At 33.4% G+C, this 16,635-nt stretch overlaps 1 protein-coding gene and 1 long non-coding RNA gene across 4 annotated transcripts; both read right to left on the bottom strand.

The window, feature by feature from the left end:
• Positions 1–3,204: 3,204 nt before the first annotated feature.
• On the bottom strand, positions 3,205–5,144 carry LOC145134948 (uncharacterized). The gene is made up of 3 exons (XR_013719434.1): positions 4,963–5,144; positions 3,970–4,033; positions 3,205–3,379 (listed from the first exon to the last, which is right to left on the bottom strand). It is a non-coding gene; the product is annotated as an uncharacterized LOC145134948 (long non-coding RNA).
• A 688-nt stretch (positions 5,145–5,832) lies between these two features.
• LOC145132964 (uncharacterized) lies at positions 5,833–10,029 on the bottom strand. Of its 3 annotated transcripts, none has more exons than XM_079067920.1 (8): positions 9,944–10,029; positions 9,301–9,628; positions 8,864–9,068; positions 8,643–8,744; positions 8,421–8,490; positions 8,177–8,304; positions 8,044–8,085; positions 5,833–7,958 (listed from the first exon to the last, which is right to left on the bottom strand). In XM_079067920.1, the coding sequence occupies exon 8, from the start codon at positions 7,539–7,541 to the stop codon at positions 6,495–6,497; it is 1,047 nt and encodes a 348-aa protein (XP_078924046.1). In that variant the 5' UTR covers positions 7,542–7,958; positions 8,044–8,085; positions 8,177–8,304; positions 8,421–8,490; positions 8,643–8,744; positions 8,864–9,068; positions 9,301–9,628; positions 9,944–10,029; the 3' UTR covers positions 5,833–6,494. The 3 variants fall into 3 exon arrangements, with proteins under 3 accessions (XP_078924046.1, XP_078924048.1, XP_078924047.1); XM_079067922.1 differs by having other exon boundaries at positions 8,643–8,737; XM_079067921.1 differs by having other exon boundaries at positions 9,301–9,602.
• Between the last annotated feature and the right edge of the window lie 6,606 nt (positions 10,030–16,635).

Below are 16,635 nucleotides of genomic sequence, written 5' to 3'. Positions count from 1 at the left end.
TTATGCGTTACTACTGTCTTACTGAGTTTCCTTTTAATTTGGCTGTCATTTGCGATTTGGCGATTTGCCAATTTGATTTACAAGTTATGAACTTATAGATTTGGTTATTGATTTGGTTATGCTTAACAGCTTGTCAGCTTCTAACAAAACTGAAAAGTGACAACAAAGATTGATTTGGTTATTGTTAAATGAGTTATTGGTTATTGTTCTAATTTTGATTTTGATTTTTTTTTTTTTTTTTTTTTTTTTTTTTTTTTGTTAATTTCAGTTTATAATATTTTCGGCCCCCCTCCCCCAAGTTAATTGTTCAAGCTCCGCTACTGATAGATTCACTGGTAAAAAACCCTGAGTTTTTACATAGATGATAAGACTTATTTGGGTTTTGCCGTGTTCCCAAGATTCATGGTTTATAGACTTGAATAGATGCTAGTTTTAGTAATAAAAAGAAATTTAGAATTTAAATGTCGATGTTAGATGCTTGTACTGATATTTAAGGGGTTAAAAAAAAATAAAGTTTTATTAGTCAAGAATATGTAGCTTCAAAGTCAAGAATATGCAGTAGGCATGTGATGCATTAAATGCATGAGGCACAAAAGTCCTAATTTGCAGCAACATATACGTATATGTGTGTGAATTGAAGAAGAAGGTTACGGCTCAAAGACCATTCATTTCCTCTTTATTTTTTTATTTATTACTCCTCCCACTTACCTTATATAAATCATCACAGAAGAAGGTAACGGCTCAAATACCATTCATTTCCTCTTTATTTGTTATTTATTACTTCTCCCACTTCCCTTATATAATTCAGCACATTCTTACCGCGACTCTTTAACTTCTCCCTCACAAATGGATCCGCCTGCAGATCATCAAAACCCCATAGATGACCTCGATCGGTTTCAGTACTTTGATCATCAGGATCTGTTCAGGTATATATAAATGTCACTCATTACACCATCTTTCGCACAGAAAAGTGATTTTGTTTATATTGATCAAAACATGGTTTGATTTTTTTTTTTTTGCAGTGGTGACCTGCTCAACCATCAGGATTTCGAGTTGTCGGAAAAATCGCAAGAAGTGCTCGATCAGAATGTTTCCACGGTACTTAACAAAGATCAAAACATCATTTCTAGAAATGAGTTTCATGATCTTGATCCCCTTGAAGACCCCCTTGAAGATATCAGCTTATGGGATTGTTGGGAGGATGGTAATTTACCATTGGTTAGTTTCAGTGAAGATTGTAAATCCGGTGGTGAGGCTATAGGTAGTTCTAGTGCTGCCACCACTGATCACGGTGACCGGAAGGTGGCAAATAGATTGAGACCATTGGAGTTTGAAGAGATAGCGAAGTACTTTGAGATGCCGATAATCATGGCAGCAAAGGAACTAGGGATAGGGTCAACATTGTTGAAGAAAAGATGCAGAGAGCTAAACATAAACAGATGGCCTCATAGAAAACTTAAGAGCCTTCAATCCCTCATTCAAAATGCCAAGGTAAACTACGATAATAACCTTATATACATTACTCATGCATGTATGCATGCACTTGGTAACCAAAGTAGTTTTGGTATTTTCTAAAATTTTAATTATTAGTTTCTTTATAACATAAACATAGGCCCTAGGCATATGCCACATCGAATCAATTGTTTTACTATGATTTCTGATTTATATTTACATAAACTTAACTCATTGTAAATTTTATGAACTCACACGAAAAATATATTGCATCTACCTAAAAAAAATAGGAGTTGGGATTAAAGGAGGAGGTAGAGACGTTAGCAGGGCACAAGAAGATGATGGAGAAATTGCCAGGTATGGAATTGACAGAAAGAACAAAGAAGCTTAGACAAGCTTGCTTCAAAGCTATTTATAAGAAGAGAGGACTTAACAATCCTTAGTCCTTACCTTTTCTTTTAGCCATTTTGTTATAATTAGTGGATTTTAATCTACATTGTATGTGTTTTTCTCTTGATAGATTGATACATTTTTTAGTTTCATTGTGTTTGTCTATTGATTTTTTTTATGCAGAAAATTTTGTATAATTTGGGTATTATAGTTTGTATTATGTATTTAGCTATATTCTAGATTGCCGACACGACTACGCTGACGACTCTATACCAGAGGTCTATATAAATAGACTTATGAATTTAGTAGGAATAACTTGATTATAATCTTGTGATTTGTTCCATGTCTGATCCACTCCTAAGATTCACTCGACATGCCCCCAGTTATGTGTAATTAAAATTTTATTAGACTGTTGATCCTAATGAGTCTACCCTAAGTCCACAACCAAACAAGGAACATGTCAACTATGAGAAACACACATATGGACTTGTGAGTTATTTGTAAATTGATTAGGGAAATAAAGTTTTTTTTTTTTTTTTTTTTTTTAGACATTGTTGGGTAAAATAATTGTAAAACACTTGTTGGGCCATGGTTAGGAGTGTTGGGCACCTTTTGGGCTTTCCATGGTTACTAAATGTGAAACATGTAGCACTTGTGTGGGCCCCCACAAAACTAAGTTTTCACATTTCTTTCCCACTTCTAGGCCCATTAGGGAACTTAATAGTCCAATGAGTTGGCCATTTTGGAGTGTATCCTTTCGGATACGTTTGATAAGGTCGGGTATTTTGATGGCTCAAAAGTAATGTGAATGACGCGTTTTGGCCTATAGGTTTGGGAACTCTCGCCTTTGGTCCCCAGATAAGCAAACTGGTCCCTCGGTTGATTGGGATGTATACGAATGCTTACCTAGTCAGGACTTTCGGGCTACCGGCACCTCCCCCTTCCAGTTACTACGCGTCCATTACTATGATCCTACCCAACTAGAGTGGATGACTTTGAATTTCTATGAGCTATAAGGAATACATATATGTATATACATTTTGTTAAACAACTTGAGTATGTGTGTGATTTTCAGAGAAAGTGGAGAATATTCACAAGTGTATGCACACATATAAGTGTCAGGAGTAATACGTATGCACATAAGGGAGCAATTAACACACAAAGGTATTCCTAGGATTTTCTAAGTGCGAATTGCATGCAGTTGTGTGTGCATTTTATAAACTAGCATACGAGAGGACCCTAGAGGCTATAGACTAGGTCAAGGCAATTAACCTAATTCCCTATAGTCAAGGGCTCTGATACCAATCTGTCACACCCCAATCCTTGTCGGAATCGATCGAGGCGTGATATATTGTTCAAAGTCTCATGACAACTATGTTATAATATGATTAGATTCAATTAAGTGCTAAGTATGCAAACAAGAGCCGCAACATACAAATACAAATCCAAATATGAACAACATTTATTACATCAAATTTAAATAGTCTTGTGGATTTCTAAGGCACAACCTATTTTTCATCAACTTCATTCTTCAAATCTGCATCATGGGTAAAAACAGGTCAACTACGAGAGTTGGTGAGTAATCTAATTTTAGTAGAGAAAATTGTGAAGTTGAAACCTTTATAATTGGAAATTTGTTTTCTTTTGAAGTCGGCAAACAATTGTATTTGAGATAACGGTTTATAAATCAAAAATTGATTAACAAATGATAACAACAACAATAAGTCCTCACCCTATATATACATATGTATATATATATATATATATATATATATATAAATATATATATATATAGGATGGAGCATCTAATCATCATACACACTCAACCACATGCGATCAATCACCTTAGCGTCCCAAGGCGGGGTGGTCAACCCAATAGCGCTATTATTGTCCATAACGTACCTCAAGAATACGGGCATAGTTATGGAGATTAGACTAAAAATGATAATGCACTACAAGTACATGTAGCGTAAACAAACAATAGTTATACAATTAATGACTCACGTATAAATGTCCCAACAATGTCTCAATTGTGATAAAAAAATAAAATGAAGTTGGAACATATTAGAACCACATGATACACCCCAAAAGTATTGAAAATTATAAAATATGGGGTAGATTACTCACTTTAGTCCCAAAACGAAATGCGTGTGTCGTACGATAGACGATTCGGGTCAAAATGGCGTAGAACCTAATATAATTAATAGTTTTGGTTTAGGAACTGCTAAACAAGAATGAAGTATTAATACAAATAATTAGACACGTATTCTTATATTAAATGAATTAACAATAATTCATTTTGATTATAATATTAAGGTATTTATTTGTTAAATGAATTTTAAATTGAATTACTTACTTTGCATAATTAATTTATATTTTCAATTTAGGTCATATTTTAATAATTTCTTATTAAAATAACAACTTGCCCAATTATAATTATTTACAGATTTTAACAATTATTTATATGAAATAATCATTAAAATGCATTTTTACATGCTTAAATACTTAGGAAAATAGTTTTAAATAGTAAACAGTATTGAAAAATTATGAAATTTTTAGGAAATCATTATTTCATACAATATGAATTACTGTAAAATTTGTATATTTTTCTGAACTGTTTTAGTATTTATTTAATATTTTAATGATTAAACAACACAAAATTCGGGAAAAATAGTAAATGATTCTCAAAAAATCTGTAAAATTAACCATAGTTTTATAACATGATATAGAGCTCAGTGTATAAGTTTCAGATATTTGTGACTATGGGAAGTATTTTTTATATATTTCATTATTAATTAATCAATAAAATCATAAATAATAGTAAACAGTAATATAAATGCATGAAACTTCATATATCATGTTTAATCAGTATACATGTCATCCCATAATTTTCTCAGAATTTATTGAATGCAACAAGTATTTTATGTGAATTATTGCCCTACTTTATTGAAATAATTATGATAATTCAATAAAAATAAGTTATTTTCTGAAAATTTCCAGAACTTCTTATTTTATTGATGGTATTCTGAGAAAAATCAGGTTTATGAAAAAAATGAGTTTTAGATATTTTGGTGGATTTAATTTGTTTCTTGTATGAATTTGAAACTTTTAACAACATACCTTGATGAATGCTTCAAGAGGGATGAAGATTTGAGTATAATAGATTGTTTTTGGATGGAATATGAGTATTCTTGGAGGAAATTTCGAGATTGAGAGTGAGAGAAAGAATAGAGAAGGTTTAAGTGGTGAAGAGAATAATGTGTTGGGAGAAAAATGAAAGGAAAGTGGATGGGAGGTGTGAGTGGGAGACCATGGGAATAATCTTTTTGCTTTTGGTGGTCTTCATAATTTCCCACTAACACAAGCATCTTTTACATAATTAATATAAGAGTTTTATAAAATTTAAAGTAAAGTTTATAAAAATAGAGTTTTATAAAATTTAATGTAAAGTTTATAAAAATGGAGTTTTATAAAAGATAGGTTATGATTTGATTATAACAATCTACTTTGATTTGAAGTTTAATTATAGCATTCAAGTTTGCTTCTTTTAATTTAATTAGAGCATTATACTTTGATTTGATTTTAATATGGTATCATAATTTAATTTGATTATAGTTATAACGTTGTACTATACTATGTTGCTATTAACGTCAATTTATATCGTAGTGTATGGGTTTTGATCCTATTAGCATCAAGTAATCTTGAGTGGGGTTTGAATGAGATTGAGAGAGGTTTCGTTTGTGATCTTTTTGAGTGTCCGGCTTCGCAACGCAAGGTCCATAGACCCCGTTAAGCCATGATTTAGTGTCCTACACAATCCCGATGATTGTGCAATAGTGTTTTATCGCTTTGGTTCATTGTTTAGCACTGTTAAGGCTAAGGAAAATCAAACACATGAACTTTCCAAATGATGTTTTCTCATTAAAATAGCGAATTGTACAGTGATTACATAACGTAAACCCTATCATACAAGGGTTAATGGAGTTGACCGGTTTGACTAGTTGACTTTGTTTGACTTTGACTTGACCGAAATTTGATGGTTGTCACAATATCAACAAGAATAAAAAAATAATCTCTTTTAAATGCTTCTTGAGAAGATTGATGTTCTCTTTCGGTATTTGGAATTTCATCAAAATATTTTTTTTATTGCGTTTTTTAGGAAATTCGGGCTTAACTTTAACACTATTTGCTATTTCTTTTGCTTCACTAATAGCAAAGTCAAACCCATTTTCCCTATATCCTTCAAAATAATTAATTAACCCCTCTAAATTTTTTACAGCAATATAAAGAAGCATTTATTTGGATTGTAAGTTTTTGCTTACCAAATTAATTTTGTACAAAATATCATACCATATAACTAAACTTATAATAAATTCAAAACTAGAAAATTCACCATTTACTAGTGAATCAGCATTTTTACACACTTGTCCATTATCACTTATTTTAGATAATTTTTTTAAAGCTTTTCTTATTTGATAAAATTGTGTTTTTATTGCTTTAACACATTCAATATGACTTTCCCAACGAGTAGCTGATAATGATTTAAGTGTTAGATCATCAATAAACTCAAGTAAAACACTTCATCTTTTGGTTGAATTAGAAAAAACATTATAAATCGTTTGACATGTACCAAAAAAAGTTTTTGCCTTTTGTCAAGAATTTGCCATATCACACAAAACCAAATTTAAACTATGACATCCACAAGGCATATAAAAAGCTATATTATTTATATCAAGCAATCGTTTTTGAACACCTTGGTGTTTACCTTTCATATTTGCCCCATTATCATACCCTTGACCACGAACATAATTAATATCCAAATCAAGAGATTTTAGGGCATCTTGTAAAACATTAAAAAGACCTAGACCGGATGTATCTTCGACAATTAAAAACTCTAAAAAAAACTCTTCAACTTTTAATGGAACACTTTCCAAATCTACACATCTTATAATCAAAGTCATTTGTTCTTGGTGACTAGCATTCGGAGTGCAATCAAGAATTATAGACAAATATTTTGCCTTTTTGATTTTTTTAATAATTGCACATTTTACCTCGGATGCTAACATTTCAATTAATTCATTTTGAATTTTATGACTAAGATAATGATTATGTGTTTCTTTGTCTTGAATCATTCGAAAATGTTCTTTCATTACCAGATCCCACTCCGCAATCGATTCAATTACACTTAAAAAATTGCCATTTGAGTTTTCATCAATTTTTTCATTTGTACCACTAAAAGCCAAGTTATTTTTTGCTAAACATTTTACAACAGAAGTAATTCTAACCATAACTTCTTTCCAATGTTCGGTATCTTTTTTTATCATTTCTTGAATTTCTTTGTCAATTGTTTCGTTTTTATTTAACCTAATTCGAATTTCATTCCAAGTTCTTAAATTATCCATATGATCGGAACTATTTTCATGTTGTTTTAATGTTTCACTAAGATGCTTCCAATCTTTAATTCCTTCGGTTGCCAAACTACTTTTAGTTCGAACGGTTTTAAACAACTTACAACAAAAACAAAAAACTTTATCAAGTTCTTTTGAATACACTAACCATTTTCTATCAAAAGAATCACCATTTCTTAATTTCCGAATAAAAAAATCAAATGAAAAATGTCTACCAAGTGAATCTTTTGGAAAAATTGTGTTGATATCAACTTCTCTATTTGGCCCTTTTTCTATTAGTAAATCTTTCATTTTGAATCTAAATCATCCCATACTCTAGGATCAAAAATATTAAAATCACTTGGTTTATCTTTATCAAAAAAATCATTTTTTTTTCAAAATCATTGGAAATATCAACCGAATCATTGGAAGTACTAGGTGGAACATTAAAATTATTAACCAGATCATTAGAATTTTGATTTCTAACAAAATATTTATTCAAAGACCCTCTTAATTGATTAGCCTCTTCTTGTTCTTTTCTTTTTCGTTTTCTATTTTGAGCACCCGATGGTTGTTTTCGGGGAAACATGTTTAAAAATCAGCAAATTTAGTTATAAAAGCTAAGAAAAGAAAAAAAATTAATAAATCTAGTTATAAAAGCTAAGCAAAGAAAGATACAACCTGACCAAAGTTTTCGTTTTTATTTCCCACTTTGAAGATGTCTATAATCTGAAAAATAAAGCATAAAATCAGAAATACAAATCTATTTTCAACAACTACTGACTAATAGAACTACAATGAAATAAATATATACCTTTCAAGAGACTAAAATAAACAAAAATCAACCTCCCAAGTCCTGGTTCACATCACAGAAACAAGAACAAACCTTTAGAAAAGTAATTCACAAATTTGTATCATAAACAAACCATAGTAATCAGAAACTATACCTGAAGTAAACCATAAATCTCATATACCAAACAACAGAATTTGATGCTCGAATTTGTATCAGAAACAAAAGATGACTTTTTTTTATTGTAATCCAATTGATAAAATCCAACAGGTAATGATCTGAATCCTAAAACAAACATATGATTGATGGCATCAAGTTTAGAGGTGATAGATTGATGCAACAGGTTTGGTGTTTAAACAGAAATAAAAAAAAAATCACTTGAAGAAAAATAGAAAACTTACCCTAATCAGTTGAAGAGCAGAAGATGAGAAAAGAATTCAGAAACCGAGAAACCACACAGGTCTTTCGTTCCTACAACAAATCACAATAATCAATTACTCATATTAAGAACAAAGAACCGATGATTGATGGCAGCAAGTTTATGTATTTAGCAAAATCACAATCAATTGAAGAAAATTCACCCAAAAATCGAGCAAAATCACAATCAATTGAAGAAAACTCACCCAAAAATCGAGTGGATGAGAATAGAAATCGGCAATCAGGTCTCCAGTCTCCGGGTTGTGTTTGATTTCTCCAGTCTTCGGGTTGTGTTTGATGTCTTCGAACTCAGGTCATTAGAAATCAAGAATCAGAGATGAAGATCGATTGAATGCATCAGACTATCAGTTTTAGAGAAGATTGAATAAGAAATTGAGAGGAAGGAATGGGAATCGTCAAATCATACCACAGAACAAATACTTCAGTCGATTTGAACGTTCGTCGACTCCTCGATCTCCCCAATGTCCGATTTTCAAAATTTTTAGCTTTTTCATTTGACGATTGACGATTGCGTTCTCACAGTTCACAGTTCGCGCTCAAGAATCGGATGCCCCAATGTTGCCAATCGCTGTTAATTTTTGGAGCGGAGTAATTGGACTAGATTTTTGGGCCTAAATTATATATATATATATTTATATATATATATATATATATATATATATATATATATAGAAAATATGCCCCCATTTTTTTGATGCCTGGTCTTAAGCCCAACTTGCTCATGTAGTTGGGCCGGCCCTAGGCTTATTTGGAGACGTTGTATCCAGAAGAGGTTGGAGTCGCTTATATATCTATCAAGGCTTCCATTTTTTGCATGCTTATATACGAGGATATTTTCTTTACCTTCATCACAAAACCCAATAAGAGAGATGAGGTTTTTGTGTTTATAGCGTGAAAGCATCTGAATTTCCATCAAGAACTCTCGGTCTCCTTGTCCCAATGAGCGGTCCAACCTCTTTATAGCAACGGTGATAGGCTGTCCAGATAGGGTGATTTCGCCTTTGTAGACTTTCCCAAATCCACCTCTTGCAATGAAATTATCATCGCCAAAGTTATTGGTGGCCAATTTTATGTCTTCGAGTGGAATTTTTAAGTGTTGTACACCTTCCATGAGAGACATTATATAACTTAACTCTCTTCAACCTCTGTCAATTGAATAACAAATGGGAACCTAAGCACAAGTTAAGCGGAACTATTTAAGTTCAAGATAGAGTATTATATTATAGTAGTGCTCACAAAGTTAAAAGTTATTGACAGACATGGGATAATTACAGAGTCTCAATCTCAATTGAGGATTAAGCAACAAATGATTTCAACACAAAGAGCATCTCAATTGAGAATTAAGATAATGAAGGTTTAAATGATTTGATTACTTCTACAATAGATATAGATTAAATCTGTGAATCAATATGTCGTAAACAAAGAAGACATTGTCTTCAACACAACAATTAATCAACGAATCAATCAACTACACCCAAAGACTCACCTGTAAACAACGTGAAAGAAGGGGGAGGCGGAGGCTGCTGGAGGCCGGAGGAGGACGCTTTGTCGGTGTCGTCGACTAGAGACCAGAGGCGGAGGTGGAGTCAATGACTTTGGTAGATGTTAGTCTCGTCTGTGATAAGTAACCAAAAAGTCAACGCGAGCTACTGTGCAAAATGGGAAAAATCAATTCAATTTTGACTTTTATTTTTTGTCAAAATGAACGAAGGGTGTTGTTTCTTATTACCATGTTGTTTTTATTATTTACAAAATAAACCATTAATTTTGGAATTTAATTTAAATTTTTAAATCCATAACCGTTTTTTTTCTAAATTATTTTTTACAAATAAAAAACAAAAGGGATAATGACTTAAAAGGGTAACATATTATTCGATTTGTACACATTTGGTCACTGAGTTTTTTTTTCGTCCACATTTACCCCTTAAACTTGTTAAACTGTACACATTCAGTAGTTATGACCTGTTACTCCAGGTTAGCCGGGAAAAATGACTTGATAGGGTAATATATTTTTCATTTTGTACATATTTAGTCATTAAAATTTCTTTTTGTTTCAAAATAAATCATTTTTTGTACTCATTCGGTACTTATGAATGATTTCTTTAGGTTTTTTCACGACATCTTACGTGAGACAATCATTGATGAGGTGCTTGGGGTTGTTGATGCTTATGTCAAATGCGATCTCGACTGCTTGGTTGCGTAAGTCTTGTGGTTTGGCTTAGGTCTTGTATTTTGAACATCGTAACTTCTTCATACGATATCAGATTTTAGGGATCTTTATCCACATTGTTCATTTTTTGAGTCTACTACAACTTTCATTAAGATTACCCCCGTTAAAATGTAATATATTTTTACTAACGATTTTATAAAAAACATAAATAATTGAATTCATAAAAAACGTATGGACAGGGGAAGACGCAGTAATACATAGTAGGTGTTGCCAAGATGAAATAGGTGTTGCTGATACATGGAAAATCGGTATAAGCGTAAAAATAAAGCGAAATTTTTTCCACTTCGAACAGAAAAAATAGGTGTTTTCGGTGCAACACCGGGACCATACTAAATCCGCCACCGGGTATGGATATAAAAATGGTAAGTAAAAATATATTATTTTTTAATGGGAGTAATCTAAATGAAAGTTGTAGTAGACTAAAATACGAACGCATGTAAAATCGTTAAAATCCGAGATCATATGAAGAAGTTATGACGTTCAGAACACATGACCTAAGCAACCAAATAGTCGAGATCGCGATGGATATAAGCATCAAAAGCCACATACACCTCATTAATGAATGTCCTACGTAATATTTTGTGAGATCAAACTAAAAAATCATTCATAAGTACTAAATGAGTACAAAAAAATGACTTAATTTGCAAAAAAAAAAAAGGACTAAATGTGTACAAAAATATTAAGGACTAAATGTGTACAAAGTGAGAAATATATTACCCTATTAAGTCATTTTTACCGGGTAACCTGGAGTAGCCGGTCATAAGGACTGAATGTATACAGTTTAACAAGTTGAAGGGGTAAATGTGGACGAAAAAAAAACTCAATGACCAAATGTGTACAAATCGAAAAATATATTACCCTTTTAAGTCATTATCCCAAAACAAAACTAACTAAATATAATGCTAGCGTTTAGGGGGTAACTAAAAATAATAATTTTTTTTTCCTTCCGTGGCATGTATACATAATTTTCGGAAGCATTAATTTTAAAATAACTTTTCATTTCATCGTTTTCATTTTAGAACATTAATTTTTACAGTGTATATATATATATATATATATATATATATATATATATATATATATATATATATATATATATATATATATATATATATATATATATATATATATATATATATAGAGAGAGAGAGAGAGAGAGAGAGAGAGAGAGAGAGAGAGCCTATAGTTTCCCGACAATACAAGAACCAAACAATAGCCATTAGATAAAAATAATATAATGTCAAGATGATTTATTGCATTTTTGTAAATAATTGGAAAAGCTAAAGACGGTGTTATGGTATTCAATTTAATCGACGAGCATTTATGGTACTGAAATCAGATCATTTCCACCAAATCAATCGATGCCTTTTTTCTCCTAAATTCTCCCATCGTCTCATCATCCCTCTTTCTTTCTTTCTTTCTTTCTTTCTTTCTCTCTCTGTCTCTCTCACACACACACACACATACAAACACATCTTCATTCTCCACTTTTCGCCATCAGAGTTTGTCCTTCATTGTCGTCGTTGATTCAATTATTAAATGTGACTTAAGTATTTGGAGCATTCTTATAGAGTAATTGGGTTCAATGGAGCACTTAGAACTCAATGGAGCACTTGAGGTTCATGGAGCATGTGAAAAAGGAACATGACTTCTGAGAAAGGAATGTATCATCAGACAAAGGAACGGATCAAGTGACAAAGGAACATATCTTCCAAAAGGCGGTTTGGAGCAACTTGGAGCAACATGGAGTAACATGGTCCAACATGTTGAGCCATGAAGATGTTGAGCCAAGGCGATGTTGAGCCAAGGTGATGTTGATCCATGAAGATGTTGAGCCAAGGTGATGTTGAGTCAAGGAGATGTTGATCCAAGAAGATGTTCTGCCACATCTATGAGACGTTGCATCGGGAGAAGGATGTTGCGCCATCTTGGTGAGATGTTGCGCCATGGAGAAGATGTTGCGCCATCATGGACCATCTTGGTACATGATACACCATCTCGATTCCTTTGTTGTGCCATGTTGATCCACGTATGCTTAGAAGATGATCATGCTTAAGAAATACACCATGTTGTGCTACCATGATGGATGTTGGACCATTAGTGTTCATGATGCGCCACCTGTGCATCATGTTGCTCCACTATGGTCAAGGTGGTCCATTATGTGTGTTGCTGATGCTCATGGGTTGTATGACATGGAAGAATGTTCTAGAAGAATCTACATGGCGGAATATGATTGATTGTCACCATTCATGGGCCTATGGGCCAATGGGCTTGACCCATTAGGGTTTTAGATCTGATCCCTCAAGTATAAATAGGGATGCATGCTAGGTCATTTTGTATCTTGAATTCTAGAGTGTTAGACGAATCTCTGTGAAAATTATACTTGTAACTTCTGTTTGAGAGCTATGAAATAAATAATACTCCCCTCCTTCCCGTGGACGTAGGTCACCTTAACTGAACCACGTAAATAATGTGTCTTGTGTTGTAACATCCCGACTCCCAGGTATAACATTTATACACATTTATTTTCAAGTTAACTGAGCGACTCGATGAGTGGGTGCCCCAACTCGTCGAGTAGAGTCGAATTGGCCAAGTGGGTTTAATAACCAACTCGACGAGTTAGAGAGCCAACTCGCCGAGTTGGTGCTATGTGAGGAAACCCTAAATCTCCGGGTTTATGTCCTATTTAAAGGGCCTTAAGCCCTTATTTCCGCCTCCCTCATCAACCTTGAGTACTGTGAAGAACCCTAATCGAGTTTTAGCTTGTTGTGTGAGAAGGAGAGGCTATCTTGAGTATTTTGGTGCACCTTGAGAGAAGAAGAGGAAAGCATTAAGGCTTGGAGCAAAGAGGGACGTTTGGATTTAGAGGTTCTCAGTGGATAGCTTCTGTTTAAGGTAAAAAGATGCTATATTGATCATTTTTCTTGTGAGATCTTAGTTTGGGGAGTTCTAGGGCTTTTCCCCATCCTTCTTGTGTTATTGAGTCCCTTGAGCATATCTTGAGGTTGAAACCTCAGATCTGGATTGTAGGAGGTTTTGTGAGTCCAAAGGCCTAAGCTTTATGGAGCTAGAGGCAAGCCTATGAGCACCAAACCCTTGTTGGAGCTTGTATTGGCATTATGGAGCAAATATGCCATGCATGAACGTAAAGATCCAAGCTTTACGTGACATTAGAGCCTTGGGAGATTAGATCTAGAGTTTGGAGTGGTGGACCTGCCTTAAAACGTCTGAATGGGAATACATACTGAATGGACTCGTCGAGTCAATGATCTGACTCGACGAGTCGGATAGGGTTTTCCCCGTTGAGTCTGGACATGGGTAACTCGGCGAGTTGATGAGACAAATCGACGGGTTAAGTCGGGTTTTTGCGACATCTCAGAGGAAACAAGGGGACTCGACGAGGCACATAGATGCACTCGGCGAGTCAGGTCTATCTTGAGTTTATTTAGAGTTGTGATCTCTAAGTGTTAATTAGAGATGCTTATTACATGTAGGCGGGGATTAGACTGTTCGAGGGGTATTCAGTTTCCTTGCTTGTTGACGAGGCGAGTCTTCCCACTATACTTACCTAGAGTGGTAACTTTGTGTGTGACCGGAGGGTCTTATGTGTTTATATTGAGTATTGTGATATCCTGCATTATGTTTTTGTGATTTATGTTGTGTATTATTCTGAGCTTACTGAGTTAGGACCGGAGGGTCCACCCGAGTTGTGGGACCGGAGGGTTCCACTGAGACACATTGACCGGAGGGTCTTATTTGAGTATAGCCATGAGAGGCTAATGAGTTATGTGTGGTATTTGGGTAACTTACTAAGCTTCGTGCTTACCGTGTTATGTGTTTCAGGTACTTCTCAGGATCACGGGAAGGCACCGACTTGATTGTACACACACACAAGTTGGAGATATGTTTGGAGGATCCTGGATTGTGTTATAAACAATTTTTGAACATGTGTTTTTGATAACTTGATATTGTGGGGATTTTTGGTGTTTGTGCTAATGAGAATTATGTGATTTTTAAAATGAAAAATTTGTTTGAAAATTTACTGTGTTACATGTGTGATTTTGGTTTTACTAGGTATCCACTTTACATCCTAACATCATCAGTTACGGGATCCGCTAGTTGCCCCCTGAGGAGTTGAAGTCATAACTCCAATTCACCTTTATGAAGTCAGATATGAGTTTCCGGCTCTATAATTGTCGTTCTCTTTTGGTGGTTGTGGAAATTGAGGTGTTACACCTCCGATCCTACCCCACACCAAACCACGTTTTGCGTCGTCATATGCTGATAATATGGTTTCTTAGACGAAGGAGATAAACGATGATGAAAGAGGCAACAAAGTTCATTATTTATTTGCAGCCGATCCACATACCAAAGAGGAAAAATCTCATCACCAACACCGGAATGTACCATGAACTCATTGTTATCAACTGGTACAACTCCATCACCAAAATTGAGCATCACAAGGTATGTATTCTTCCTTAAATTAGCAACGATAAGCCTTTGATTAACCATATTTTATGTTTCTATCGATAATTATGTTGGATTAAAGTGTCTAAGATCATAACTAAATTGGTATATACATGAATTAAAAGCAAAATCCTTTTTGGGTTGCCCTCATAACTAGTAATTAGGTAGAATGACTTTTGGAGTGAGAGATTGATTTATTGATTTACTATATGATTAATAAATAGCAATAAATAATTTGTTAATATATTATGTGATTAATATATTAATTAGAAATGGTATTATTTAATTAAGAATTAATAAGAAATTAATTAAAATTAATTTTAGGATTAATTGGATTAATTAAAGGTGCAAGGACTTACGATGTAATTGTTTAAAAGTTGAAAAAATGAAGGCCTCCAGAACCTTCCATAGGTAGACGGGTTTGGAGGAGCCTAATTAGGGTTTCTGGAAGCATCCTGAAGATAAGGATACTGAATAACTTCTTGAATTTGAGATATTATTATTTTATTCAAGATTAAGGTTTCCAGGGTTTTCCTATCAGCTATAAATAGGGCCTTTGGGTGCCTCATTTTCATCCACTCCTATTTCCAAGAGAATAGACGATTTTCTCCCCCTTCTTCTCTCTCCTCAAGTCTTTTAATTTCTAGGGTTTAAGTACAAACCATTAGAGGTACTAAAATTTTGGTGCTTGCTCTCCAAGGCTTTCAAGAAGGAACTTTGTTTGGTTATTTTCTATAATAATCAAAAGGTATGTAAAACCTAATTCTGTATATATTTTGATTATTATAGGGTTCCTTTAGGGTTCTTGATGTTCAATAGTTTATTGCTATCAATTAAAGAAAAAATAGATCCTTTATAGGTTGCATGCGAACTTAAGGGTTAAGATTTTCATTTCATATGTAATTTTTTAACCTATAAAACCCTTCAAAGTGATCATCTGATTAGTTTTATGCTAACAAATTAGGGCTTCATTTTGCACAAATTAATGAATCGAATATTGAAACAAAGTGTTTCTATTATAATTTTGCTACTAATTATTTGAAAACAGCTTGACTCTACAAATGGAATCTGATACTTCCTAATTTGCAATTTCTATTCATCTGAAACGACTTGATTCTACAATGTACACATTCAATTCTTCATTGATAATTATTTTCACCTCAAGTACTAAGTGTTTTGTTTATTTAGACAAAGGGGTTAATTGTTGAGGTTGAATTAGTTGAGGAAGAGGTTGTGAATGGAGAACAACATGTTCTGTCTCTATATAGGTCCATTTTTGAACAATGTGTATCTTCCAAACAAACTTTAGTCCAGACTTCTCCTACACATGCAATGAAGAAGGATTAAATATCAAATTCAAGGAAGCAACATCCCACTATTATCTCCAAAACATTTTGTTCTTCAAAAAGCTTCCTTTTCCGAAACTTTTATGCTCTTTCCACCATGAATGCTGGGAAAAGAAGCTTATTGCAGTCCAAGAT

This window comes from Lactuca virosa, chromosome 8 (assembly GCF_052849685.1).
Source record: "Lactuca virosa cultivar CGN04683 chromosome 8, Lactuca_virosa_CGN04683_v6, whole genome shotgun sequence".
Taxonomy (NCBI): Eukaryota; Viridiplantae; Streptophyta; class Magnoliopsida; order Asterales; family Asteraceae; genus Lactuca; species Lactuca virosa.
Note: the sequence above shows the minus strand (reverse complement) of the source record. Positions and strands in the feature narration are given on the sequence as shown.